The 26,430-nt window shown below is 45.6% G+C and overlaps 3 protein-coding genes across 4 annotated transcripts in view; 1 reads left to right on the top strand and 2 right to left on the bottom strand.

Annotated features, from left to right (window-relative positions):
* Positions 1–1,014: 1,014 nt before the first annotated feature.
* On the bottom strand, positions 1,015–7,996 carry LOC130110519 (zinc transporter ZIP3-like). The gene is made up of 4 exons (XM_056277644.1): positions 7,967–7,996; positions 5,806–5,908; positions 4,106–4,317; positions 1,015–3,746 (listed from the first exon to the last, which is right to left on the bottom strand). The coding sequence occupies exons 3-4, from the start codon at positions 4,310–4,312 to the stop codon at positions 3,003–3,005; spliced, it is 951 nt and encodes a 316-aa protein (XP_056133619.1). The 5' UTR covers positions 4,313–4,317; positions 5,806–5,908; positions 7,967–7,996; the 3' UTR covers positions 1,015–3,002.
* Positions 7,997–10,242: 2,246 nt separating this feature from the next.
* On the bottom strand, positions 10,243–22,763 carry sgta (small glutamine rich tetratricopeptide repeat co-chaperone alpha). 2 transcript variants are annotated; one of them, XM_056276658.1, is made up of 12 exons: positions 22,659–22,763; positions 21,726–21,866; positions 20,479–20,582; positions 19,995–20,085; positions 19,492–19,591; positions 19,126–19,230; positions 18,181–18,316; positions 15,720–15,782; positions 13,965–14,002; positions 12,845–12,958; positions 11,614–11,739; positions 10,243–11,022 (listed from the first exon to the last, which is right to left on the bottom strand). In XM_056276658.1, the coding sequence occupies exons 2-11, from the start codon at positions 21,823–21,825 to the stop codon at positions 11,628–11,630; spliced, it is 963 nt and encodes a 320-aa protein (XP_056132633.1). In that variant the 5' UTR covers positions 21,826–21,866; positions 22,659–22,763; the 3' UTR covers positions 10,243–11,022; positions 11,614–11,627. The 2 variants fall into 2 exon arrangements, with proteins under 2 accessions (XP_056132633.1, XP_056132634.1); XM_056276659.1 differs by having other exon boundaries at positions 22,644–22,747.
* A 60-nt stretch (positions 22,764–22,823) lies between these two features.
* thop1 (thimet oligopeptidase 1) overlaps positions 22,824–26,430 on the top strand; it is a 50,934-nt gene continuing 47,327 nt past the window's right edge. The window contains exon 1 of the mRNA XM_056276622.1: positions 22,824–22,906. Within this exon, the coding sequence (XP_056132597.1) occupies positions 22,894–22,906 (13 nt within the window). The 5' untranslated portion in view covers positions 22,824–22,893. The remainder of the gene's footprint in view (positions 22,907–26,430) is intronic.

Genomic DNA, 26,430 nt, shown 5'->3' with positions numbered 1-26,430 from the left:
AACACCGAGGGCGGTCTGACAGGATGCGGAAGCTGGGCAGGCTAAGCTAACTGCTAGCCCATGCAGACCGGCGGTTCTGACAGTCATCCTGGCGTTCGCTCTCTTGGACAGCGAATTTTTTATTTATTTATTTGATATGTTGAATATGTGTTTTTGTAGTTTGGATATATGTGTTCTTGTGGTATGGTTGTGTTTTTGTCTTTGTGTTGCACTGCTGTGGGCTGGGGAAACCATATTTCATGTCATGTGCACAGCTGCATGGAATGAAATAAACTAATGTTCTTGATTCCTGGTAGTGGTTGTGTCAGGAAGGGCATCCGACGTACAATCTTGGCAAATCAGTATGCGGATATTAACTAATATCCAGGTTTTTTTCATAGTTAGTCAAACACACAGGCATTCATGAACTAGATAGCCCTGTGATGGCCTGGCGGCCTGTCCAGGGTGTCTCCCCACCTGCCGCCCAATGACTGCTGGATAGGCTCCAGCATCCCCGCCACCCTGAGAGCAGGGTAAGCGGTTTGGATAATGGATGGATGATTGGAGTATGCAGATTGACAAGACCATACCGGATCGGTCGAAGCTCCATACAGGATTGGATGAGGCCCGAGTTAATGGCAGCTGCCATCGGTACTGTGCCCTCACAGGGTACCGATGAAAACTGTACAATCCACTGTGGCGACCCCTGAGAAACAGGAAACAGGCTGGAAGAAGAAGAACGCACACACTGTAGAAAAGCAACCTGATTCAAATCAGATATGCAAAAGAATCGGACATGAGTTGCCGTTCTGTCAACAGCCTACATTTAAATCAGTACCACTCGGCTCCCCCTGCTGATATTTATTAGTCATAATTTTCCTCATAAAAGTTGAAATTTTAGACATAACCCCTTTGACCTGTTTATCTGCCAGTGCCTGGGGAAAAAAACGACCTAGTTTGGATGAAAAAAGCAAATTTTGGCTACAGAGAACCATTCCAGGTTCAAATGAATAGATGGAGAAATGCAGTGTTGGTTTCAAGACCGGTAAAAGTACACCTTTATTATAAAGCACTTTACAGGTTTCCTCCAGAGAAATACAACATGATAGACATACTGGATGAAGAGAGAGCATGATGGGAATATCATTCAGGATCACAATGTTAACCTGTGGAACATTTTACTTGACTCCTTTGAGGAACCTCTAGGCTGAAACACAGAAAAAGCTGTTTAACGCTCGTATACAACCTTATGTCATCCCTAATTTAAAGAATTTTATTGATACATCCTGTTCAGTTCCTAACCAAGCCATTTTGGATAGAAATGCAAGGGTGGGATTTGGGAAATAAACAAGATAAAGGCTGAGATATGAGCCAGATATAGTTTTAACTCCTAATAATATACAAGAACACAAGCTACTATCTTTACAGTGAGGCTGATGCATCCCATAATAACTTCATGTTTAGGTTGATGCCACAGGACTCACATACACATCATACATGAACTGCACAGTAGGAAATGTACAAAGATGGGTTCATCAGAATCACCCAGAAACATCCATACTTCCACTGTGAGGAAACAGAAAAGATGATCTTGATTTGATGATGCTCCTGAAAAACTCACATAATTGCTACAATAACATTCACATACTACGAGGTCCAGGGTTCAAACCCCAGGCCGTCCCAGGTCCTTGTCTTTTTTTTTGGGGGGGGGGGGGGGTTTCCCCCCTTTTTTTCCCCAATTGTATCCAGCCAATTACCCCACTCTTCTGAGCCGTCCTGGTTGCTGCTCCACCACCTCTGCCGATCCGGGGAGGGCTGCAGACTACCACATGCCTCCTCCGATGCATGTGGAGTCGCCAGCTGCTTCTTTTCACTCGACAGGGGTTTCACCAGGGGGACGTAGTGCGTGGGAGGATCACGCTATTCCCCCCAGTTCCCCCTCCCTCTTGCACAGGCGCCCCAACTGACCAGAGGTGGTGCTAGTGCAGCAACCAGGACACATACCCACATCTGGATTCCCACCCGCAGACACGGCCAATTGTGTCTGTAGGGAGGCACAACCAAGTCGGAGGTAACACAGGGATTCAAACCACCGATCCCTGCGTTGATAGGCAACGGAATAGACCGCCACGCCACCTGGATGCCCCCCAGGTCTTTTCTGTGTGGAGTTTGCATGTTGTCCCCGTGTCTGCATGGGTTTCCTCCCGGTGCTCCGGTTTCCTCCCGCCATCAAAAAGACATGCATGTTAGCATTAATACTCCTGTCTGTGCCCCTGAGCAAGGCAGCAATGGAAAGAAGAACTGGAGTTGGTCCCGGGCGCTGCACCACAGCTGCCAGCTGTTTCCAGTGTGTGTGTTTTGGGATGGGTTAAATGCACAGGATGCATTTCCCCAAAGGGATTAATAAAGTACATCTTTTCTTATCTTATGTACAAGGATGGGTTTTCCAGAATCACCCAGAAACGTCCATTCTGCCACTGTGAGTAAAAGGAGGAAAGATTATCTTTATGCAATGATGCTCCTGGGACACCCATACAGTTACTACAATAACATTAATTTACTACATTTAATCCCACAAACACTCGCAGGTAAAAGATTGTGCTAGATTATGGCAAGTACTCCAAGAGATATCAGCTAAGGTTTCCTACAGAGTATAAATAAATAAGAATAGTTTCTACTGTCCATATAAAGGCAGAGGAACATCGCTATTCAAATTTTGGGCCAAGAGATGCTGGAGAGGAAGCAGATTTAATGCCTGTGAAATCAGAAATCCACCAACTGCAGTAACACAAGCATTAATCTGAGACTGCTCCGGAAGTAACTCTCGCCATATTTGATTTAAAATGGAAATACACCATTATTGTAGGGGAGCTGATTTAATATGGCATGGCACCATTATGAGGAACAAGTTATAAAGCTTCCTTTGGTTTGGCCGTTTTGCAAAGTGTATGCCAACACTGTTCAAATGGGATGCCAACAGTCTATTTCAATGCGTTAAAAAAGATCCAGTGTCATCTTGTACATCACCATTTGATAAACACCAAACCTGCCAGCACCCCGTATCCTAAAACCAGACACAGCACCTTCAGCAGCCTGTCCTGTTTGTCCTCCAGCTCCCTAGAGAGAATCTCAAAAAAAGTGACGAACAGGAACGTTCCAGCAGCCATGCCTTGGAGAACCACAGACACGATACTCCCCGCTAATGTCTGCGCCGACTCAATGCCCATGCCCACCCCGATGCCCAGCGGGATCATCAGACTGACTGTGATGCCTAATTTGATGGCATCCTTCATCAGCAGACCCACCTTCGCCATGCTCACCCCCAGTGCCACAGCTGCCAGGGTCTCATGGATCGCCACTCCCAGAAACAAGCTGCCCAGCTTGGGTCCGTTCTCCTGGAGTCCCAGGGCGAGGCCCTCAAACACTGAGTGGGCTGAAAGAGCCAGAACCAGGCTGGCTAGGCGCAGTGGTCCTGCTCCAGCCAGTTCTGTTGGGCTGAGGTGACTGTGGTGGTGCCCACGGGAGTGGTGGTGGCTGGCTGGGGTGCTGCGTGTCGGGGAGATGAAGGGGGTGTCATACTCAGAGTCACTCCCCGCCTCTGAGCCGCCGGTGTTGAACGTCTCCATGTCAATGAAGGAGGGCTTCTCCTTCCTGAAGGTGAGGACAGCCTGTTCTACGAAAACAGTGAAGAAGAAGCCCAGCATCATCATGGTTTCTGCCAGAGGGTAGTCCGAGTTTATCTTCAACTCTTTAAACACTTCATCAACCTGGAAGAGGATAAACAGGACTCTATTGGCACTCAAGACAGTGACTATCATTTAGTTGTTAGTAAGGAATCCAGACCAGTTCACCCTCAAGGTGAGGTCAAAGCAGAACGCAGTCCACCAGCTACGTTTACACATCACTTATTAACTCGTTCTGTTAAAAGTTTCCCTTTAGCAATACACAGGATCTCATGTCTGACAACCTGATGGGGTCACTGAGGAGAAACCTGATGTGGATGTTTCCAAAAGGGGGAGACGAGGTAGGACACAGGGTTTATCATTTATTAATGAATTTGCAATTACATCAGCTACAACTGCGTTATCTACAGCAGATGCTTAATCAGCACAGTCGTGTTACCTACCTTATCCCTGACGGCAGGCAGCAGAGCATTGAAGCAGGTGGCAAGGAAGACACCCCCTCCGAACGAGTTACAGAGCGCCAGAGCCTTCCGGTACCGCTGGGCTTTCTCATAATCCACCTGAAGGAGGCGCACTGGGACAAGGACCCCGCCAAGCATGAGAGCAAACACCCCCAGCAGGCACAGGATCTTGGCCACCATGATATCCATGCTGTCTGCAGGGTGGAGAAACATAAATTCACAGTGACAATACATCAAGTGTCTGCTTGTGTGAAAATGGGCGATAGTAAAACCATAAAAACTACTTTTGGGTTCTTGTTGTTTTTCCCATCAGACAGTACTGTTGAAAAGCCAGTATCATACAAATTACTGTAGAATTTCCTATACTGTTTCCTCATTACATTACTATTCATGCATGGAGGTGTTTAGGAGAGATGACAGTGGGGTTTTTCACTAGACTGTATAACACAATCTTGGAAAGTGAGAGGATGCCTGAGGAGTGGAGAAGAAGCATACTGGTACCGATTTTCAAGAACAAGGGTGATGTGCAGAACTGTAGCAACTACAGAGGTATAAAGTTGATCAGCCACAGCATGAAGATATGGGAAAGAATAATAGAAGCTAGGTTAAGAGGAGGAGAGGTGATGATCAGCGAGCAGCAGTATGGTTTCATGCCATGAAAGAGCACCACAGATGTGATGTTTGCTTTGAGAATGTTGATGGAGAAGTATAGAGAAGGCCAGAAAGAGTTGCATTGTGTCTTTGTAGATTTAGAGAAAGCTTATGACAGGGTGCCGAGAGAGGAGGTGTGGTATTGTATGAGGAAGTCGGGAGTTGCAGAGAAGTATGTAGGAGTGGTGCAGGATACGTATGAGGGAAGTGTGACAATGGTGAGGTGTGTGGTAGGAATGACAGACAGGTTCAAGGTGGAGGTGGGATTACATCAAGGATCGGCTCTGAGCCCTTTCTTGTTTGCACTGCTGATGGACAGGTTGACGGACTAGATCAGGCAGGAGTCTCCGTGGATGATGATGTTTGCAGATGACATTGTAATCTGTAGTGAGAGTAGGGTGGAGGTGGAGGAGAGTCTGGAGAGGTGGAGGTATGCACTGGAGAGAAGAGGAATGAAAGTCAGTAGGAGCAAGACGGAATACCTATGCGTGAATGAGAGGGAGGACAGTGGAATGGTGAGGATGCAAGGAGTGGAGGTGACGAAGGTGGATGGGTTTAAATACTCGGGGTCAACTGTCCAAAGTAACGGGGAGTGCAGAAGAGAGGTGAAGAAGAGAGTGCAGGTAGGGTGGAGTGGGTGGAGAAGCGTGTCAGGAGTGATTTGTGATAGAGGGGTACCAGCAAGAGTTGAAGGGAAGGTTTACAAGATGGTAGCGAGACCAGCTATGTTGTTATAAAGGAGCACTGCTGGGGTTGTGCAGTGTATGGGACACAGGAGCTGCCATTCAAACTAAATCCTTGCCTCTTGCCTCTCCTTTCCTGTCAGTTCTGTTCGGTTCTGACGGTGTGTTTACTAGCATTCTCAGGGTTGTGTGGTGTATGGGACATCGGTGTTGCGATCGAAAGAGATCTCTGCTTCTCATTCTCCAAGCAAACTGGCCACAATACTCCAGTAATCTTATTCCAAGTATGGTTTTAGCATCGTCCAGTTTCATGAGTGAGGCATGTTTGCATATGGCTTCCCTGCTCACCTGGTTAGTTTGGCTGAACTGGTCCGTGGTGTGGTTGAACTGGTCTGTGGTGTGGTTGAACTGGTTACTGGTGTGGTCTTGGCATGGTGACCGAATAATCCCGCTGAAAGTTAAAGTCACCAAGTTAGCTGCAGTTACACGTTGAGTCAGAGCTGCGTAGCAGTGACCTTAAAGTCAACGCAAGCTGCAGTGTGTGGCGGACTACATCAAGCAGGCGGCCCACCAGCTGCCTTTCCGTTACTATAACTGAAAGTCCAGCATGGAAAAAACTGCAGCGGAGTGTCAACAAGGCATCCGAAATGCTAGGCAGCCCACTCCCCTCAGCTGAACCTCTACACACTCCCCAGCAGCAAAGAAGATCACCTCCGACCCCTCACATCCTGCTCATCACCTCTTCCAGCTCTTTCCCTCGGGGAGGCGCTACAGGTCACTGTCCACTAAGACTAAACGCTTCACAGACAGCCCCCCCCCCCAGCCATCAGGACTCTGAATTCCCCCCTATAGACCCTCCCTATAGACCCTGACCAGAGCCCCCATAGACCCTCCTCCCACACCACTGGTAGAAACACCACCATTCACCTGACTGTTGGGCCTGACATGCTTGTTCCTGCTGTTGTGTAGCTGTGTTGTTCCTGGTGTTGTGTAGCTGTATTGTGTAGCTGTATTGTTCCTGGTGTTGTGTAGCTTCATTGTGTAGCTGTGTTGTTCCTGGTGGTGTGTAGCTGTGTTGTTCCTGGCAGTGTGTAGCTGTATTGTTCCTGGTGTTGTGTAGCTGTATTGTTCCTGGTGTTGTGTAGCTGTATTGTTCATGGTGTTGTGTAGCTGTGTTGTTCCTGGTGTTGTGTAGCTGTGTTGTTCCTGGTGTTGTGTAGCTGTATTGTTCCTGGTGTTGTGTAGCTGTAGTGTTCCTGGTGGTGTGTAGCTGTATTGTGTCGCTGTGTTGTGTAGTTGTATTGTTCCTGGTTCTGTGTAGCTGTGTTGTGTAGCCGTGTTGTTCCTGCTGTGTTGTTCCTGGTGTTGTTTAGCTGTGTTGTTCCTGGTGTTGTGTAGCTGTGTTGTGTAGCTGTATTGTTCCTGGTGTTGTTCCTGGTGGTGTGTAGCTGTAGTGTTCCTGGTGTTGTGTAGTTGTGTTGTGTAGCTGTGTTGTTCCTGCTGTGTTTGTGTAGCTGTGTTGTGTAGCTGTATTGTTCCTGGTGGTGTGTAGCTGTGTTGTGTAGCTGTATTGTGTAGCTGTGTTGTGTAGCTGTATTGTTCCTGGTGGTGTGTAGCTGTATTGTGTAGCTGTGGTGTGTAGCTGTATTGTGTAGCTGTGTTGTGTAGCTGTATTGTTCCTGGTGGTGTGTAGCTGTATTGTGTAGCTGTGTTGTGTAGCTGTATTGTTCCTGGTGGTGTGTAGCTGTATTGTGTAGCTGTGTTGTGTAGCTGTATTGTGTAGCTGTGTTGTGTAGCTGTATTGTTCCTGGTGGTGTGTAGCTGTGTTGTGTAGCTGTATTGTTCCTGGTGGTGTGTCGCTGTATTGTGTAGCTGTGTTGTGTAGCTGTGTTGTGTAGCTGTATTGTTCCTGGTGGTGTGTAGCTGTATTGTTCCTGGTGGTGTGTCGCTGTATTGTGTAGCTGTGTTGTGTAGCTGTATTGTTCCTGGTGGTGTGTAGCTGTATTGTGTAGCTGTGTTGTGTAGCTGTATTGTGTAGCTGTGTTGTGTAGCTGTATTGTTCCTGGTGGTGTGTAGCTGTATTGTTCCTGGTGGTGTGTCGCTGTATTGTGTAGCTGTGTTGTGTAGCTGTATTGTTCCTGGTGGTGTGTAGCTGTATTGTTCCTGGTGGTGTGTAGCTGTGTTGTGTAGCTGTATTGTGTAGGTGTGTTGTGTAGCTGTATTGTTCCTGGTGGTGTGTAGCTGTGTTGTGTAGCTGTATTGTGTAGCTGTGTTGTGTAGCTGTATTGTTCCTGGTGGTGTGTAGCTGTGTTGTGTAGCTGTGTTGTTCCTGGTGGTGTGTGGAGTGCCTGTTGTTGTTGTCCGTGTTGTGCTGCAGAGTGTAACGTGTACCAACAACAGCCCCCCCCCCCCCGGTCTCGGTCGTGCGGCTAATAAAACACTCTGCTCTCATCCGGTTATGCTCGTGTCGGGGGCGCCGTGAAGCGGCAGCCTGTCCATCTTCCCTCACCTGACCGACCCCCCGCGGCACCGTCGCCGCGGCACCGTCGCCGCCGCGGCACGACAGGACGCTCCTTGACATGTACCAGAGGGCGGCACGTCCCCACCGCGCTCCCCTCCTGCACCGCGCGAGCTGCCACGAGCACACACACACGACCCGCGCGTTAAACAGATCCCCCGTGTGTTATTTACCTGCTCCGCGGCTCTTCTTCCTGGACCCCACTTCCTTATTCCAAACCAGCGCACCTATCTGGCTGCTGATTGGTCAACCCGCTGTCGCTCAACTTACTCCGACAAATCACACCTAGAGCGCTGAGGTGCAGCCCGCCCACCGGACGCAAGAGGTTCCATTTAAATTCCCCTCGAAAGGTTTAATGAAGGCGTCACCCGTCACCTCTAGAGATATGGAAGAGGTTGGGTTCAGGTTCAGGTTTAAAGAGACGAGGTTTCTATTTCTCCACTGAGCAGATTACGGGGAGGAGAGCAGGACTTGTACTTCACAACCATGCACATACATGGCGTCCAGAGGTCACAACTGCTTACAACCATCAATTCAATTCAGTTCAATTCAGTTTATGGTCATTAAAAACAATGTGCAGCAGGCACATGTTAGAAATGAAGTGAGGGCTGTGGCTTCAACAAACAGTGCAAGACAGACACACACAAACACAGCAAACACAGTATGAGATATACACACATGAAGACCAAAAGCTAAAAATGACTTTTAAAAGAGCTGGAGTACAAAATATTTAAAAACATCTACAGACATTCAGTGGGTAGCCAGGTTCAGGTGGGCAACAGCTTGTGGAAAGAAGCTGTTTTTGAGCCTGGTAGTGGGGGCTCTGAGGCTCCTGTAGCGCCTCCCAGAGCGCAGGGGGGAGAACAGTCCATGGTTGGGGTGGGTGGGATCTCTGCTGATGCTCAGACCCCTTCGAAGGCAGCGTTTGTGATAAATGTCTTTTATGGCTGGGAGCTGGGTACCGGTGATATGCTGGGCCGCCTTGACGACCCGCTGCAGAGCTTTCTGGTCTACTGAGGTGCAGCTGCCGTACCACACTGAGATGCAGATGGTCAGGATGCTCTCTATGGTGCAGTGGTAGAAGTTGGGGAGAATTTTGGGGGATAGACGGGCCCTCCTCAGCCTCCTCAGGAAATGCAGGCGTTGTTGGGCCTTTTTCACAAGGGCCTGGGTGTTTAATGTCCAGGAAAGGTCCTCGCTGATGTGGACTCCAAGGAATTTAAAGCTGGAAACATGCTCCACTTCCACCCCATTGATGTGTATGGGGGAGTGGCTGCCGCTTCTAGACCTCCTGAAGTCCACAATCAGCTCCTTCGTCTTCTGCACATTGAGGACAAGATTGTTGGTAGTACACCATGACGTGAGGTGCTGAATCTCGTCTCTGTAGGCCGTCTCGTCATTGTTGGTGATACGGCCAATGACTGTGGTGTCATCTGCAAACTTAAACTATAACATTTGAAGGGTGAGTTGGCAGGCAGTCGAGGGTAAAGAGGGAGAAAAGGAGGGGGCTCAGAACACAGCCTTGAGGGGCACCTGTGCTGAGGGTCAGGGTGAAGGAGGTGTGGTCACCTAACCTAACAGACTGAGGTCTGTTGGTCAGGAAGTCCAGGGTCCAGTTACAGAGGGAGGGGTTGAGGCCAAGGGAGAGGAGTTTGGTGGTTAGTTTGGCGGGGGTGATAGTGGTGAAGGCAGAGCTGTAATTTATAAACAGCTATAATCTATTAAGTCCGTAGATTAACCTGAGTCACTAACTTCTTGATGTAAAACAGAGCACAGCTGCAGAAAGCCCAAGCTGTCTCTTTTTATCACTCAGACTAACAGACTGCTGCTTGTTTCTGCCATGCGCACAGAAATGGTATTTGACCAAAGAACTTTGGTATGACTGATTGCAACTTGTATTGGACAAGCGCAGTCTAATTTGAGTTAAATAGAATCTGTATTATTTAGTTGTATACAAAATAATTCTTACTTTATTTTGAGTGGAAGATGTGACTACTGTCTCCAAAAACAGACTGACCAAAGGACTTTTCCACGACTCCTTAAGTTGGTTTATGTTTAACAACTCGGTTATGAAGGGTATATTGTCAAGTCAGGTGTTTTAAACCCTGACGCCAGTTCAACCAAGTATCTTAAACCTCAGATGTGGCAATGTCGCCCCCATGTGTTGCAAAGCCAGAGCATGTCAGTAGATCGTGTCTGATGTGAAAGTCAGATGAAGATGTGCACACACTGAAACCAAGAAATCTACAGGAGTTCAAAAATGTTGAAAGTTTCCTTTAATTCCCATACTGTCCACAGTTCACTACACACCACCCTACTGTGTCTGTACAAATAGATGCTTTTAGGTTAGGTTTGACTAAACTGTGTGTGTTGTGAGCATCACTGATGAAGCCTTTGTGACGTGACTGCAGGAGGTCCAGGGGGCCGTGACTGAAGGAGGACACGCGGCTCTCTGGTGAGAATTAGTTTCATTTGTAGTATTCAACAACCCGCTACGCTGCATGAAGCGCTGCAGTCAAACCACAGCCGCTCTGCATACAGAAGGGGTAATCAGAAACAGGGAAGAATGCACTGTGTGGTTTTGTTAATAAACAAAGTGACTCAGTACTTTGCAAATATGTAGTTCAAATCTTATGTCAAACATCAGCTTTTCTTGAAAAGTGAGTTAGTGATGTGAGCTGCTGTTCTGTCTCCGTGGCTGGAGATGGGATGAGCTTCAGTGTCTCAAAGAATACAGTTTCCAATTATTGAATTATTGTGATACCAAACTTTGATTTTTCTTCCCAAAATGACACTGAGCAGCAGTAAATCTGGGTTATTGTGGCCGATCTGTTTTCTTGACTGTAGCTGGTTCGGGAGACCACTCACGCAGCAGTTCATTCAGTGATGGACAGCTTCCTTATGTTCCCAGAGTTTCACCAACACAAATCAGAAGGAAGGCCAGCCTGTCTCAGCTCGCTCTCCACACACACGCACACACACACGCACACACACATACACACACACACACACACACACACATACACATACACACACCTCCGTAGAACCTGAGAGAAAACACAACACATTGTCATAGTTAAAATCAAATTTTTTCAATTAGAGCATAAAACAACATTTGATGCTTGGGGCAGGAAATATCTAAGAAATATTTAAGGAATGTTTAAAATGTAAGGCTGTGTACTGGCGAGAATCTGGCGATACGATACGTATCACGATACTCAATATATTGTGATGTCATAGGCCTGTGTTCTTTGTGCTTATGCTACTTCCTGTCTCAGTTTACGTTGTTGGGTTGGAGTGGAAGAGTCACATGGCTGAAGATAGAGTACAACACTGTTGTCTAGCGGTCGTGGGGTTACACACAACACAACATGTTTGTCACCAACCTTTACATGTAAACAATTAAAAATCGATACAGTGGTTTTGAGAATCGACACAGTATCACAAAAGATAATATGGTGATACTTGAGTGTATGGATATTTTCTTGCAGCCCTATGAAAATGAAGAGGAATTTCCTGATGATGGTTTGTTAATTGTCAAAGCAGCTGGCACAGAAAGCTCACCGGCCGCAGCATTTATCTGACGGTCATTACCGGTTCAGTTTACAGACAAAGCCTCGTGTCTACTGTGAACTCACTAGACTCATGTCTGTCATGGCTGCTCCTCGTTGCTGGCACTGGGCGTCCGACTGCGGATCTGACTCCTCAGCTGTTCGATGAGTTCAGGATTCTGCTGCTGCATCTGCTGGGCGAACTGCTGACCTCTGGAAAACAACCCAACACAACAGACACGTCTGATCTGAGGGCCAACCTTCAAGACACCGTCCTGGTCGCTCGTCATATAACAGATTATGGCCACGACTCACATAACCTTCCCCCCGGTCAGGGCAGAACCTTGAATATCTTGCAATAAACTTTTCTACATCATTTAAGGTGAATGAAGCTTTCTGCTTCGCTCAGCTTTAAAGGATCACCGGGTACATGGAGCTATCATGTTTATCATGAGTGCTTAACAACCTTCCTTTCAGCACCAACAACAAGCTCTGTGCTACAAGCGGAGGTCTTCATTCATAATGGCGGGACGTCTCTCGTCTTGTCTGAAAATAAGTCACGTTTACCAGTCGGCAATGTTTCATTTGATGTTGTTTCCCATTTTAATGTTCCTCACTGTTGTCCAACATCCCTTCTGAGTCAACTGATGAGCTGCTGAAACCCCAATCTTCTTCGTCCTATGGACAACTGAGGTGACAATGTTTTCTTTTTTTGGGGGGGGGGTTCCCCCAATTGTTCTTGGCCAATTACCCCACTTTTCCGAGGTGTTCCGGTCTCTGCTTCACCCCCTCTGCCGACCCGGGGAGGGCTGCAGAATACCACATGCCTCCTCCGATACATGTGGAGTCACCAGCTGCTTCTTTTCACCTGACAGTGAGGAGTTTCGCCAGGGGGACGTAGCGTGTGGGAGGATCACGCTATTCCCCCCAGTCCCCCCCCCCCCCTTGAACAGGCACCCCGACCAACCAGAGGAAGTGCTAGTGCAGCAACCAGGACATATACCCACATCTGGCTTCCCACCCGCAGAAACGGCCAATTGTATCTGTCGGGACGCCCAACCAAGCCGGAGGTAACACGGGGATTCGAACCGGAGATCCCCATGGTGGTAGGTAACGGAATAGACCGCTATGCTACCCGAACGCCTCGACAATGTTTTCATTTGCTGGTCACAGAAACTGGTGCAGCCCACACCTCGCCAGACCAGCAGCTCAAAACGATGGTCCGCTATCTGCTGCAGGAAACAGGTTAAATTCCCCAACATGTGGCTGACCACACCAACATGGATAAACAGAAAAAGGTCTTAGCGGGGACACGTACGCTTGGATGAGTCCAGAGATGTCCCCGGGGCCAGCTGCAGCTCCCCCGGCCCCTCCCCCAGTGGCTCCTGCTGCTCCCATTGGACCGTAAGCTCCTGACATCATCCCCGACATCCTAAACAAGACAGGAAATAGATGGTGAATTGAGCAGTTTTTTTTTTTTGGTGACTAAAGCCTCCTACAGACTGTGTGATGTGGGCCGTGTCAGATGAAAGAGGACTAAACGTGGTGATATCTTTGGTCGTAGCTCCAAAATGGTGGTCCTACATCGCTGTGAGACAGGTTCAAAGACAGCTGTTATTACGGTCTTGTGACCGAAGACAACCTGGGACACAACGGTGTCAGAAATGTAGGACGACCATCTCACAATGTGACTGATGCAATGACCTACGTCTACTAACCAACCAATAGGAATGCAGCACGAAATGACGCACTGATCAACGCCATGCACAATCTTTGCTGGCGCTAAACAAAAACAAACGGACTGTTAGCATCTGGGGCCCAAATGCCATGGATTCAACAAAATGAGCTGCGGTGACTATTGAAAGGACTGGAGTCCTGCTTGGCGTCATGTTGCTCTACCAGCGGCGAAGATTGATGACGCATGCTGATGCGGCACGCACGCTGATGACGTTTTCATGGACTTGCGTCGTAGCCTGTGATTCAGTAGTGTTGTCATCGTACAGTCTACATACAAACTTGATGTCGTACCAGGTTTATTAGATCCACATCACACAGGGTGGCCTGCAATAAACTTACAGGACTGCTGAAACCACAGTCTGTAGGAGGCTCAACCTGGAAGTGATCTCCACTGTGAGTTCTTTTGTGTCTGTTAGCTATTTGTTGGCAACGTGCCTTTTTATATATACTAGAAAAATGCTTCATAACTCCCAACAACAAGATTTCATGACTGATTTTATTTCACAGAACAAGAATGTCCAAATCTGTTGAGTTTGTATGACTAAAAACCTCATCTGGTGCATTCAATTTAAAAAACCCTATCATGTCTCCTTTCGAGAAGGAGCTCTGAAGTGCTGACATCCCTGTAGGTTTCAGGACTCTGATCTTTGCTTCAGTTCTAAAGTAAACACGTGGGAATGGAGAACTTGAAATAAACTTACAGTTGCTGTACTTGTGGGTTGTTCATCAAAGAGGATGCCTGGGATTAAAGAAGACGACAGTTTTAATTTAATTTTTAAGAAGGCAGACATTTTCACATTTCTAGTCATTAGCTGCTCTTCTTATGCAGACAGATTAGTGCGAACAAAAGTAAGATAAGATTTAATTTCAATATTACAAATGTCAAAACCAATTTTAAGGAGGAAAAAGTTTAGAACTCAGCTCAAAAACAAATCAGTTTATCTTCAGTTGTCAGTAAAACACTGGTTGCATTGACCTTTGCCTTCATATTTATTTTAATGTTAGCACAGGTAAACTGGCAGCGGCTGAACTTTTGGCCAATACTGTCCCTCAGCGGCCAGTCACTACTACCCTTTTCCCACTGGCCAAAAAAACCCACTAACATCCGCCTTTTTCCGTTGACCAAAGGCGGACATTTTTGGCTAGTGGGAAAAGGGTATTACTAGCATATCGAATGCCGTGGCTGTTATTGCAACTGTGTTGGTACTTAAGTGGAGGATTATCTGAATCAAACCATCCACTGACAGTAACAAGGTGGTCTAGAGCAGGGGTCCTCAACCACCGGGTCACGGACCGGCGTCGAGCCGCAAAGCATTTGCTACCGGGGCCGTAAGGAAATAATATTCATTCATTCATTCATCATCACCGCTTCTCCGGGGTCGGGTCGCGGTGGCAGCAAGCTAAGTAGGGCACTCCAGACATCCCTCTTCTCAGCAACGCCCTCCAGCTCCTCCTGGGGGATCCCAAGGCATTCCCAGGCCAGACTGGACATGTAGTCCCTCCAGCGAGTTCTGGGTCTACCCCGCGGTCTCCTCCCAGTTGGACGTGCCCGGAAAACCTCCAAAGGAAGGCACCCAGGAGGCATCCTAATCAGATGCCCGAACCACCTCAACTGGCTCCTTTTGATGTGAAGAAGCAGCGGCTCTACTCCGAGCTGCCTCCAGACAGCCAGAGGGAGCTCGGAGTAGAGCCTATCTACCCTATCTCTAAGGCTGAGCCCAGACACCCAACGGAGGAACCTCATTTCAGCCGCTTGTATCCGCGATCTCACCCTTTCGCTCACTACCCGAAGCTCATGGCCATAGGTGAGGGTTGGAATGAAGATTGACTGGTAAATTGAAAGCTTTTGAGGAAATAATATGATATACAATATTCAAATAAAAGCCTGGGGACCGTGTAATGCTAGAGGGCTTTTAATTTGAAACGGATACTTGAAGTGTGTATAATGATGTAATTTTATCACTCATTCATGTGGCATTCGCAGACCAATGGTAACCAACTTCATAACTCAGAGACGCACTCAGTCAGCTCGCTACTAGCAGCTAGCTAGCTACCATGAGTACCGTAAAAAACGAACGTCGCTTGAAAGTTTCTTCGGAAGAGGTAGGGGAGATAAAAGGTGAGTAATACGATGAGTGGTACCTAAAATACAGCTTTACTGCGACCGGTGAACATTTAAAGTTTAAATGTTATAATACTATTGACTTAGAAGCCTAACCTATATTCTGGTTGTTATTAACCCACCCCGTCCCTCCCCCGGTCCGCCAGAATATTGTCAATATTAAACCGCGGTGCAAAAAAGTTTGGGGACCCCTGGTGTAGAGGTCAGGGTTACAGACTGACAGCCGTATTTAAGATGGTTACCCTGTAATTTTAATCATTTGAGATTAAAGTGTCAACTAATGCCTAATGTCATGTCTATTTTGAAGGGAAGGAGATGTGTGACTGGATCTCACCATATTCATAAAGCCAGGGTTGCTTAACAAGCCTGCCAGATCCACTCCTCCCATTCCTGCTGTCTGGAAGAGAAAACAGACCACAAGGAGTTGTGAAATCTTTCAACAGCTAGAAAAGCGCCATATACAGGTGCATCTTAGAAAATTAGAATATTGCGGAAAAGTTCATTATTTTCCGTAATTTAATTCAAAAAGTGAAACTTTTATATATTCTATATTCATTACACATAACGTGAAATATGTCAAGCCTTTTTTGTTTTAATCTTGATGATTACAGCTTACAGCTCATGAAAATCTAATATCCAGCATCTCAAAATATTAGAATATTACAGAAGACCAGCCGCTCTGACGGCCGAGCGGAATAAACCGCCGTTCTTGCAGTCCTCTCGTCATGTGGCTGGGAGGTTCGTATCCCAGACTCGCCGTAACCGGTCACGGCCAGAGCGTCTACGGAGTAAGGCATTCATTAGGCCACCCTTACCCGAGGGATAGTGGGTGTAGATCGGTGTAGTGTTCGGGGACTCGTCATTCTCCAGCGACCCCTCTGGCCCATCCGGGGCGCCTGCAGCCAAGCAACTGAAAGCATTCTCCCTACGTCTTCTTCGCGGCTTGAAGGTGATGCAATCCATGTGAGGCTTCAGCGTCATAAATAGCGAGAGCAACTGACACAAGTTTGAAGGAAGCTGGTATTACGACTATCTCCTTCCTGTGGAAACGTGAGCCAGGCGAGTTATTCGACAAGAGTTCCGGCCATATGCCATTGGGTTAATCGGGTGGGATAAGGGGAAAAACTAGAAATAAAAATAAAATTACAGAAGACCAATCCAAAAAAGGATTTATAATACAGAAATGTCAACCTTCTGAAAAGTATGTTCATTTATGTACTCAATACTTGGTCAGGGCTCCTTTTGCACGAATTACTGCATCAATGTGGCGTGTCATGGAGGCAATCAGCCTGTGGCACTGTTGAGGTGTTATGGAAGCCCAGGTTGCTTTGATAGTGGCCTTCAGCTCATCTGCATTGTTGGGTCTGGTGTCTCTCATCTTCCTCTTGACAATACCCCATAAGCCACAGAAGGTCATTGCTGAAAGGGCTGGCTGTTGGCAGAGTGCTGTATCAAAACATATCCATGAAAAGTTGACCGGAAGGGAAAAGTGTGGTAGGAAAAGGTGCACAAGCAACAGGGATGACGGCAGCCTTGAAAGGATTGTCAAGCAAGGCCGATTCAAGAACTTGGGGGAGGTTCACAAGAAGTGGACTGAGGCTGGAGTCAGTGCATCAAGAGCCACCACGCACAGACGTGCCCAGGAACTGGGCTACAAGTGTCGCATTCCTAGTGTCAAGCAACTTCTGAACCAGAGACGTCAGAAGTGTCTTACCTGGGCCAAGGAGAAAAAGAACTGGACCGTTGGTCAGTAGTCCAAAGTCCTCTTTTCAGATGAAAGTAAATGTTGCATTTTATTTGGAAATTAAGGTCCCAGAGTCTGGAGGAAGAGTGGAGTGGCACAGAATCCAAGCTGCTTGAAGTCCAGTGTGAAGTTCCCACAGTCAGTGATGATTTGGGGTGCCATGTCATCTGCTGGTGTTGCTCCACTGTGTTTCATCAAGCCCAGAGTCAACGCAGCCGTCTACCAGGAGATTTTAGAGCACTTCATGCTTCCGTCTGCTGACAAGCTTTATGGAGATGCTAATTTCATTTTCCAGCAGGACTTGGCACCTGCCCACGGTGCCAGAACTACCATGGTATTACTGTGCTTGACTGGCCAGCCAACTCACCCGACCCGAACCATTGTCAACAGGAAGATGAGAGACACCAGACCCAACAATGCAGATGAGCTGAAGGCCGCTATCAAAGCAACCTGGGTTTCCATAACACCTCAGCAGTGCCACAGGCTGATTGCCTCCATGCCACGCCGCATTGATGCAGTAATTCGTGCAAAAGGAGCCCCGACCAACCAAGTATTGAGTGCATAAATGAACATACTTTTCAGAAGGTCGACATTTCTGTATTATAAATCCTTTTTTTTTTTTTATTGGTCTTCTGTAATATTCTAATATTTTGAGATACTGGATTTTTGATTTTCACGAGCTGTAAGCCGTAATCATCAAGATTAAAACAAAAAAGGCTTGCCATATTTCATTTTGTGTAATGAATCTAGAATATATGAAAGTTTCACTTTTTGAATTAAATTACGGAAAATAATGAACTTTTCCACAATATTCTAATTTTTTGATTGATTGAACACAGTAAATAATTTCCATTAATGTGAAAAAACATCCTATTGCTGATTATCATGTTTTGAAATAAAGCATTTATTGGAATGAACTACCTTCGTAGAGATCCATACTTCCTATATATTTTTTTCTATTCATTAGTGGTTTAGACCGTATTTAATGTGTCTTTCTTTAGTGTCCTCTCTGCCCTGTGTTATTGAGCTTGGTTCTGTGTGAACAGCTTACTGGGCTGGGGGTCTCCATTTTCTGCTCAGCAATCTTCAGGTTTGACTTGTAGGTCTCGTTGTCAGGGTCCAGTTCCAGAGCTTTCTTATAATAGCTCACTGCCTCTGTGTGTTTGTTCAGACTGGCGAGAGCCAATCTGCAGAAAGCCCCAAACACAACGACAAGTCAATGACAAGTTAAAAGGGACATGCTGTGCAATAGAGCTAAACTTAGCAATAGTCTCAACTTCCTCACATCCAGCAAGCCAATAAAATCAACAGAGAGCTTTGACGTAATGTACCATAGATAATGTTAGATTAGTAAAACGACATAGCTAACAGAAAGGGAAACAGTTCAAGTCTGTTGTTGGGGAACTGTTATCCTGAGCGACTGGAGAACAAAAAGTTTTTATTCCTTTATTAAAACCATAATCCACCCTTCTCAAGTGTCCTCTATGAATTCAACTGTATGGAGGACCAAACTTTCAACTTGATAGAGAAACCATCAACAGACACACTTCTATTGCTCACACCTTCGGTAGCTAGAGCCTGCCTAATCCATTTACCATGGTGACGTGACACTGATCAATAAAATCAGTTGGACAGTTGGGAAAAACAGGCTAGAAAGGAGTAGAGAAATTCTGATTGCTACAGAAACAGACTGTAGTTAAACTGGCCTATTCCCAGTGACCAGTAACTAGAACCTGTGGTTTTACCAGTAAGTTCTCAGATATGAATGCTTAACCACTGTGAAGCAGGGATGAAAAAGAGCATATTTTCATTCATCACCAAGGAGGCCCAATTAAAGATTCTTACCTTCTTTTTGAACAATTTAAGTCTTTGTGGAATAACTTTGTTTTTAATTACTCTTAAATATACCAAATATAATGAAAAACTAAAGAAGGGATGGTCCAGTACCAGCCACATATCAGACTACATCTCCACAGGGGAAATCGGTCATCCTCACCCCATTCGTCCGTATGCTTTGCTGTAGTTGGGGTCAATCCCAATGGCCAGTTCACAGTCCTGCACGGCTCCAGCATAGTTCCCCAGTTTGCTATAAGCTGCGGCCCTACAGAGGACACAGTCAAAATCCACATGGACTCCCATTAACCGTAAAAAACACTATTAAAGTACAGGCTCCCTCCAGGTCTTAATAGAGGAAACTTCCATACTTTTCAAATTGATTTTCAGGTGTGGGTTGATGCAGATAGTGGAGGTTACTTGCCCTGACTTTGTGATTCAACGTTTCAAACTTTTAAAACCTGGAAACCATTCATTACCCAACTACTGAGCTGTGGGAAGGGAGCATGGTGGTCCAGGTGACCAGTACCTGTTGCAGTAGTAGACCGCATTCTGGGGGTTTATGACGATAGCCTTGGAGTAGAATTCCACAGCTGCTTGAAAATTCTCCACTTTCATTTGATCATTGCCTAGTGTGGAGAAAAAAACCTTAATGGTCAAGAACTTGAAGGCAGGCCCCATTATTGGGCTTTAACTCAAAGAATCGTCTTGAGCTCTGTTAAGAAATAGCTGGCATAATCTTAAACTTGTAGTCATTATGACAACTGTATAATGGGCATTTAAAAATCAAGACACAGGAAAGTAAATTATCACTAATCACCTGCAAAATACTGACAGAATCTGAATGTAACTATTTAGTCTGCCATTTAAGGAACTTCAGTGGGTAATCAAATGGCGTTCAGATTTCTTCTTCTCATTAGAAACAACATACGTAGCTGCTAAGAATTCAAAATGTCTGAAGGACATCTGAATTCCCCCACCACTGTCTCGTTGATTGAAAACCTCTTTCCTGAAATGCCAAACTGGTCTTACCGTCGGTTTTGAGTTGCTCCGCCTCAGCTATCTCTTCCTCTGTGGGGGTGTCTGGGCTTGTGTCGATCTTAACTTCAGGAGGGGCTGGATACTACCATCAAAACAGCACATGTAAGGTTACTATGAATTACAATCTTTAACATGACAGAGGGGGCTGTTAAGACCTGATTAGCACACAATATTGCACAAATTTAGCAAAGTGATCATCATATGCTTAAAGTAATAATTGCATTTAGTATCACTAACAGTTACAACTTATTTGTTGTTTATAATGAATAAGACTGGGGAGCTTTAAATCTATCTTTAATTTATAAACAATACCTTAAGCCTTTTAAGAATAATTCTGGAATGAATAGCAAATATACACTATTTATATTCAATATATTTTTAACTGTGTTCTGTAAGGTGTCCTTAAGTGCTCTGAAAGGTGCCCACAAATAAAATGTATTATTATTATTATTATTAGTTACTAACTGGAGTGTACCTGGGATGTGGCAGCAGTGAAGATCTCTGGTAACGTCTGGGGGACAGCTAGATTCTGGTCATTAGTTGACACTTCAAATGCTGTCTCCAAACACTGGACAGCAACTAAAAAACAAGACGCTTTATTCATCAGTGGACCCATATAGCACTGGATCAAAACATACTAGTCTCAGATTAACAGTAATGACAATAAAAGTCACATTATTATTATTATTATTATTATTTTGGATATACTTTATTAATCCCCTCGGGGAAATTCTTCTTCTGCATTTAACCCATCCTAGCTGTGTAGCTGGGAACAGTGGGCAGCCACCATGCAGCGCCTAGGGACCAACTCCAGTTCGTCTTGCCATGCCTCGGTCAGGGGCACAGACAGGCGTATTAACCCTAACATGCATTTCTTTTCTTTCTTTTTTTTTTTTATGGTGGGGGCAACCGGAGCACCCGGAGAAAACCCACCGCAGACACTGGAAGAACATGCAAACTCCACACAGAGGACAACCTGGGATGATCCCAAGGTTGGACAACCCTGGGGTTCGAACCCAGGATCTTCTTGCTGTGGGGCGACAGCGCTAATCACTGGGCCACGGGCAACCGTACCGCATATATATATAAAACTTTGTTAAAAAAACACTCAATGGTAGGCAACAAATATGGAGCAAAACTGTCAAATGACAGCTGATGATTGCTTATGGCATGAAAAAGGCTTGTACTGTCTCATAAAGAATTCACTTGACTCACTGGATTATATATATACATATATATATATATATATATATATATATATATATATATATATATAAAATCCAGATTAATCTGGATATAATCTATATCCAGATATATAATGTGGATTATTTTGCTCATTGTTTGTTGAGCACTTTCCCTGCCGTTGAAGGTTTTATTTAGCCTGTATAGCCCTACAGTATTAATTTCTATTTTAAAACTTGTTTTTTAAGATTATCAGTTAAAGGGTGGTTTTAGGTTTGTAGGTTTACTTCCAAATTAAATTTAACAGCAATACTGGGATCAACTGCTTGAAGCTGACAGTCACGTTTCTGTGGCATTAGAAATGTAATCACATCTAATTCCACCACTGTGACTTTTGTTGAGGATAAAAGATCCAGAAACTATGTATAATGTTCTCCCACCCAGTATCTCTACTGTCCCAGTCATAACCTTGTGTGATTTTATTGTACATCAGGGAAAAAAAATCAAACCGATTCCACTTGGTATGCAGACAGCAGTCACCTTCTAAACTCTCCTGGGCATCCGAGGAGAGGTCCCCGGACTGAAGCTGGTCATGTAGGAACTGGATGATGGAGAATGCAAGACGTTTTGTGTCTGTCATTGTGAGGCACGGCCCTCTCTACGCAGTGTGATGGGAAAGACCTGGGAAGTGACAGAAGTGCAATAAGCCAACACAGTGGACATCTGTCATATACTGAACACAATTAAGTTTAGTTAAGTTCCCCTACTGAAGGCTCCTAGAGAAGGGGAAACCAGTTTCCCTGATTTGTATAGTGTGTAAACTGTGGCTCGTAAACGTTCCAGAATGTTCTCAGAAGCTGTTACTCCTGCCTAAGTGGTGTGATGGAAAAGATCCTGGAGGTGACATAAGCGCTGATCTTGAACCCACTAGCGTGTCATGCTAACGTCAGTGGCTGTGCACATGAACAATAGTTATTAGTACAGCTGCAGATTTAATAAAAAAAGTGACGTAAGTTATAAGGGTGGATGTATGATTTAAAAAAAGAGTTATATAAAATGAAACTTGATTGATTGATTGATTGATTTAAGCAACCCCTGACATGTTAGCTTATGGAGTATTCCGGCAACCCGGGCTGCCTATTTGGAGACATGGCAGCTAGTAGCCAACGTTGTGCTCTTTCCACAGCCATGCTATCAGCCGTTGCTGGGGCCCAGGTTAACCAGGGTTCAGCATAAATAACATAGCATGGTCTTCACCAAGACTCAGCGTGGAATTGATGCGAGGATCAAATTAGCAAAGTGAGACAGTTAGCATAGCGACAAAAGCCGTAAACTGCTCGCGAGCAACGTAGCCGGAAAGCTAACCGTTAATTAGCTGTCGACCCGGCTGAGAAGCTGCTGACTAAGCCGGAAAGCGAACTCTTAACTTCGCAGAAGACAATCAACCTTCCAACGTACACGACGTTTTCCTACCAGCTGTTCGGGAGGTTCGGGTACGAGTTAGCGCGTTGTTGTGTTGTACTTTGTTCCTCCTCCCGACCCGACGTTAGCTTTGCGGCTTGCGATTAGCGGTTTCAGTCGCCGATTGATGACGTCTGCTGACGCGCCCGGCTGAACCGACCCTCCCCGTGTGGACACGGCACCGCAGAGCTTTCAAACGCCGAGCTACACAGACCGCAACGGACGCCGTGGTGCAATTGTCAGGAACATGGGACCGACAGGTGAGTGTTGCCGGGTGGTTCGGCCGAGCTGAAGCGTCGGGTCGTGTGCGGTGCCCGGCTGCCTGACTGGCCGGCTGCCTGGCCGGCTGGCCGGCTGCCTGGCTGCTGTCTTTCCCGGGATCAAGACGTTATGGCTTCGCTCCGTGGGTCGGCTAACCGACGCCTCGTCTCACTAACAGCGAATATAACGCAGGTTTGCGGTGTCCTGACCTCGACTGGCCCCCTGTTCGGCGCGTTAGGACGGGGATAAGCGAGGTGTAATTCAGTCTTTGTTGTTCTAGACCCGCTCGATGTGCTTAGCCAGACAGCAAGCGAGCCGGTTAGCTAGTTCTGCCCGTCCACCGTTCTAGCCCCGAGCCCCCCCCACCCCCGACCAAAGCCCCGGGCCGGGGGCACATCGCGTCCTTTACGCTCTACTGCTGTAAAGCAGATGTGTATTTCAGTATGTGGCGTGGATTTCCTCAGAGAAGGGTCTAAAGGGTTGGGTGACTATCTCCCGGTTCAAGAGATTGTATAGGGGAAGAGTAACGAGACAACATGGAGTCGTCAGGTAATGGGGAACTATGGTGTGTGGCTTCTTGATGCTTTTACGTTTCTCGTGTTGCTGTGAGTATTCGTTGTTGAGTAACTGACTGACAGACCATCCAGTCTGTCGTGTGTGTGTGTGTGTGTGTGTGTGTGTGTGTGTGTGTGTGTGTGTGTGTGTGTGTGAGTAAGGGGCAGGCAGAGTAAGATGCTCTTCTCCCTGCTCCTTCTCAGTCTCGGGATGTGTACATTGAGTTGTGTGTGATCATGAATTGCCAGTTTCTCTCTGAAGCTGTGCATTACCATGAGCCCCGTACATAATGAAATGAATTCTTTATTTCAGATCCCCATACATCACTGCCGCAGCAGCCACTGTTCTTCACGGGGTCTAACAAACAGTGCGATACTTACTTTAAAAGCCAACAAGCAAAAACAGAACATATACATCAGTGTAACAGCAACAACCAGAAACGTCACACAAAACTAGACTTATCAAACAGCTTTGAGCACTACACGAAATCCTATGTAGCCGTCATACCCAGTTAGACAAAAACATTACCGTAAATGAGAGAAAAAAAGATGAATTGAAATAAAGCAGACATAACTCATAACAGAATAGAGTACAGTAAACAGACATAAAAAAGAGACCTAATCTAAAGCAATCTCTTTGTGCATTACGTATTTTCTCAGCCTCTTCTTGAATCCAAATCTGCTGGTAATTGAAGCCAAATGTTGTTGAAGTCCATTCCAATAGGTAATTGCCCTGTACATTAGTCTTTTTTTTAAGGCATCAGTTCTGGGTTTCATCGTCGTCATCATCATCAGTTCCGTAACCTATGGAGGTCGTAGGGAGCACAGCTGATGACTCAACAAGTCTCTTCCACCGTTCCCTGATCCGGTATGGTGATTGAGTTTGGTTGCATCATCATTGTGTGTCAGTAGGGGGAGTACCTGGTGGTCCCTGTCTCCTCTCCAGGTTTGGATGGCCGTTGGCTCACAGAGGAATTCATCCAGCCTTTGACAGGTTTTGTTTTTAGTCTTGCTGGGCGTCCACACACCCTCCTCACAACAACCCAAGGGTTGAAGTGGGGGTGCCGGTTTAGTTCCCGACATGTCTAGTGCCATAGTCATGACCCTCACTAGTAAGCAACAGCTGAGAGGAGAGGCAAACAGGTTTACATAGCGTATACATGTTTTTCATAAATCGAATCAGGCTACAAGCTAGTCTCTCATTGACTCTCATCCATGAAAATTCTTTATGCATTCTTTCAACACTGTTTCTAATTGAGCAATGCAGAGTGAGTCTTGCAGCTCTAAGCTGGGTTTTATTTAGTTCTTGTTTAGATGCTTTTGACCAGATCGCTGGGCAGTAGTCAAGATGTGACAAGACCCCAGGGATTGTATGACTTGCTTAGTTGTTGTGTTAGTTGGTTCGGCGTGCGAGTGCTACGTGCGAACTGTTCAAAAGTCGAGCCGAGAGGCTGGCCGCTGCATCACAGATGCATCCCAGATACCTAGCGGAGCTAAAAATCTGGACCTGTCTGGGAGTCCAAATCCTGTAGTGTGAAACGTGTGACTGGCAGTGAGGGCGGCGACGAGCTACAGCCAATGATCAGCAGTGAAAAGCTGTGTTTAAGCAGTTTAGTTTACATTATCAGTAGTTGATTTAATTTTTTTTTAATATTGGTGAATTGATTTTTTTTCCAATGTAGTGAAATTGCTACACTACTCCTTTTCTTTTTTTTTAGAATATCTTTATTACATTTTCGTATACAACACAAGACACAACAGCTCAGACACGACATGACAAAATGAGTAAGTAAATAAAAAATAGTGGGCAACATCTCCATCCCCCATCCTCACCACCCCCTACAACAGAGAAAGGCAACATCAAATAAGTAAATGTGGAAACAAATAGCAAGACTACAGGAAAACTGGTTTTGCAATAGAAAAGGTACAGGGACAGGCTAGGCCGGTCTAGGAAACCCTTGTAATATGGAAGATGACAGTTTAGCTCAAATATGTTTCAAGTAAGGGTCCCGAACTTTACCGAAGGCATCCAGTGAGGAGTGAGGAATACATGAGGTGTACTCATTGGGAATACACTCCATTATAAGATTGTGCTACGACTTTTATTGGAGCGACATCCTTGATCCAAAAGAGAATAATATTCTTCCTAGTGGCAAAAGTCAATAGACTGAACAGCCTCCTGTGTTTGATATTTATGATATGACCATCTGGAAGACCAAGAAGGAAACACATAGGATTTAACTCTATTGGAACAGCAAAAATAAAACAGAGTTAATCCACAATACCAGACCAGTAGCTTTGTAGCTTTACGCATGACCACAAACAGTGAAGGTAGTTGCCACACGTACAGCAGTGTGGCGACACGTTAGCATCCATCTTGTTTTTGAGAGCAGGTGTTATATATGCGTACGATGCCACATTTTAAACTGAGTAGTACACTGCTCCTTTTTTGTGTCACACAAGTTCATATTTATTTTACTCATCTTTACTGTTACGTTTTCAGTAAATGTTTGCAAGTTTACAGAAAGTAGTGTGTCTGAACATGCAACTGAAACGATCACGCCACAAAGTATGTTAAGCAGCTTGTATACACTGTATCTTGGAACTCCACAAGACATTCTGTAGCAAAGCTGTTGAATCAGTAACAACCGCAATAACAGTAATGATCTTTATTTGTCTTAAAACGTTTCTTTTCATCAAAGCTTTTACAAATGTTTGATATTTGTTTTTATTTTTGCTTTTTCCTTGTCTGGTTTTGTTTTTTGTGAAGTGCTTTGTGGCATTGTCTCAGAAAAGTGCTATGTAAATAAAGTTATTATTATTTGTATAGCACTTTTCAAATTGCAAAGTCCTTAAAAGGCACTGCAGTACAAAACGTGAAAAACGTATACACACGCACACACACTTATGTAACATATGTTAACTGTATTGTATTTTATACTGCTTATATTTTGTACTTATGTTGTTTA

The sequence above is a fragment of the Lampris incognitus genome, chromosome 3 (genome assembly GCF_029633865.1).
Source record: "Lampris incognitus isolate fLamInc1 chromosome 3, fLamInc1.hap2, whole genome shotgun sequence".
Classification (NCBI taxonomy): domain Eukaryota; kingdom Metazoa; phylum Chordata; class Actinopteri; order Lampriformes; family Lampridae; genus Lampris; species Lampris incognitus.
Note: the sequence above shows the minus strand (reverse complement) of the source record. Positions and strands in the feature narration are given on the sequence as shown.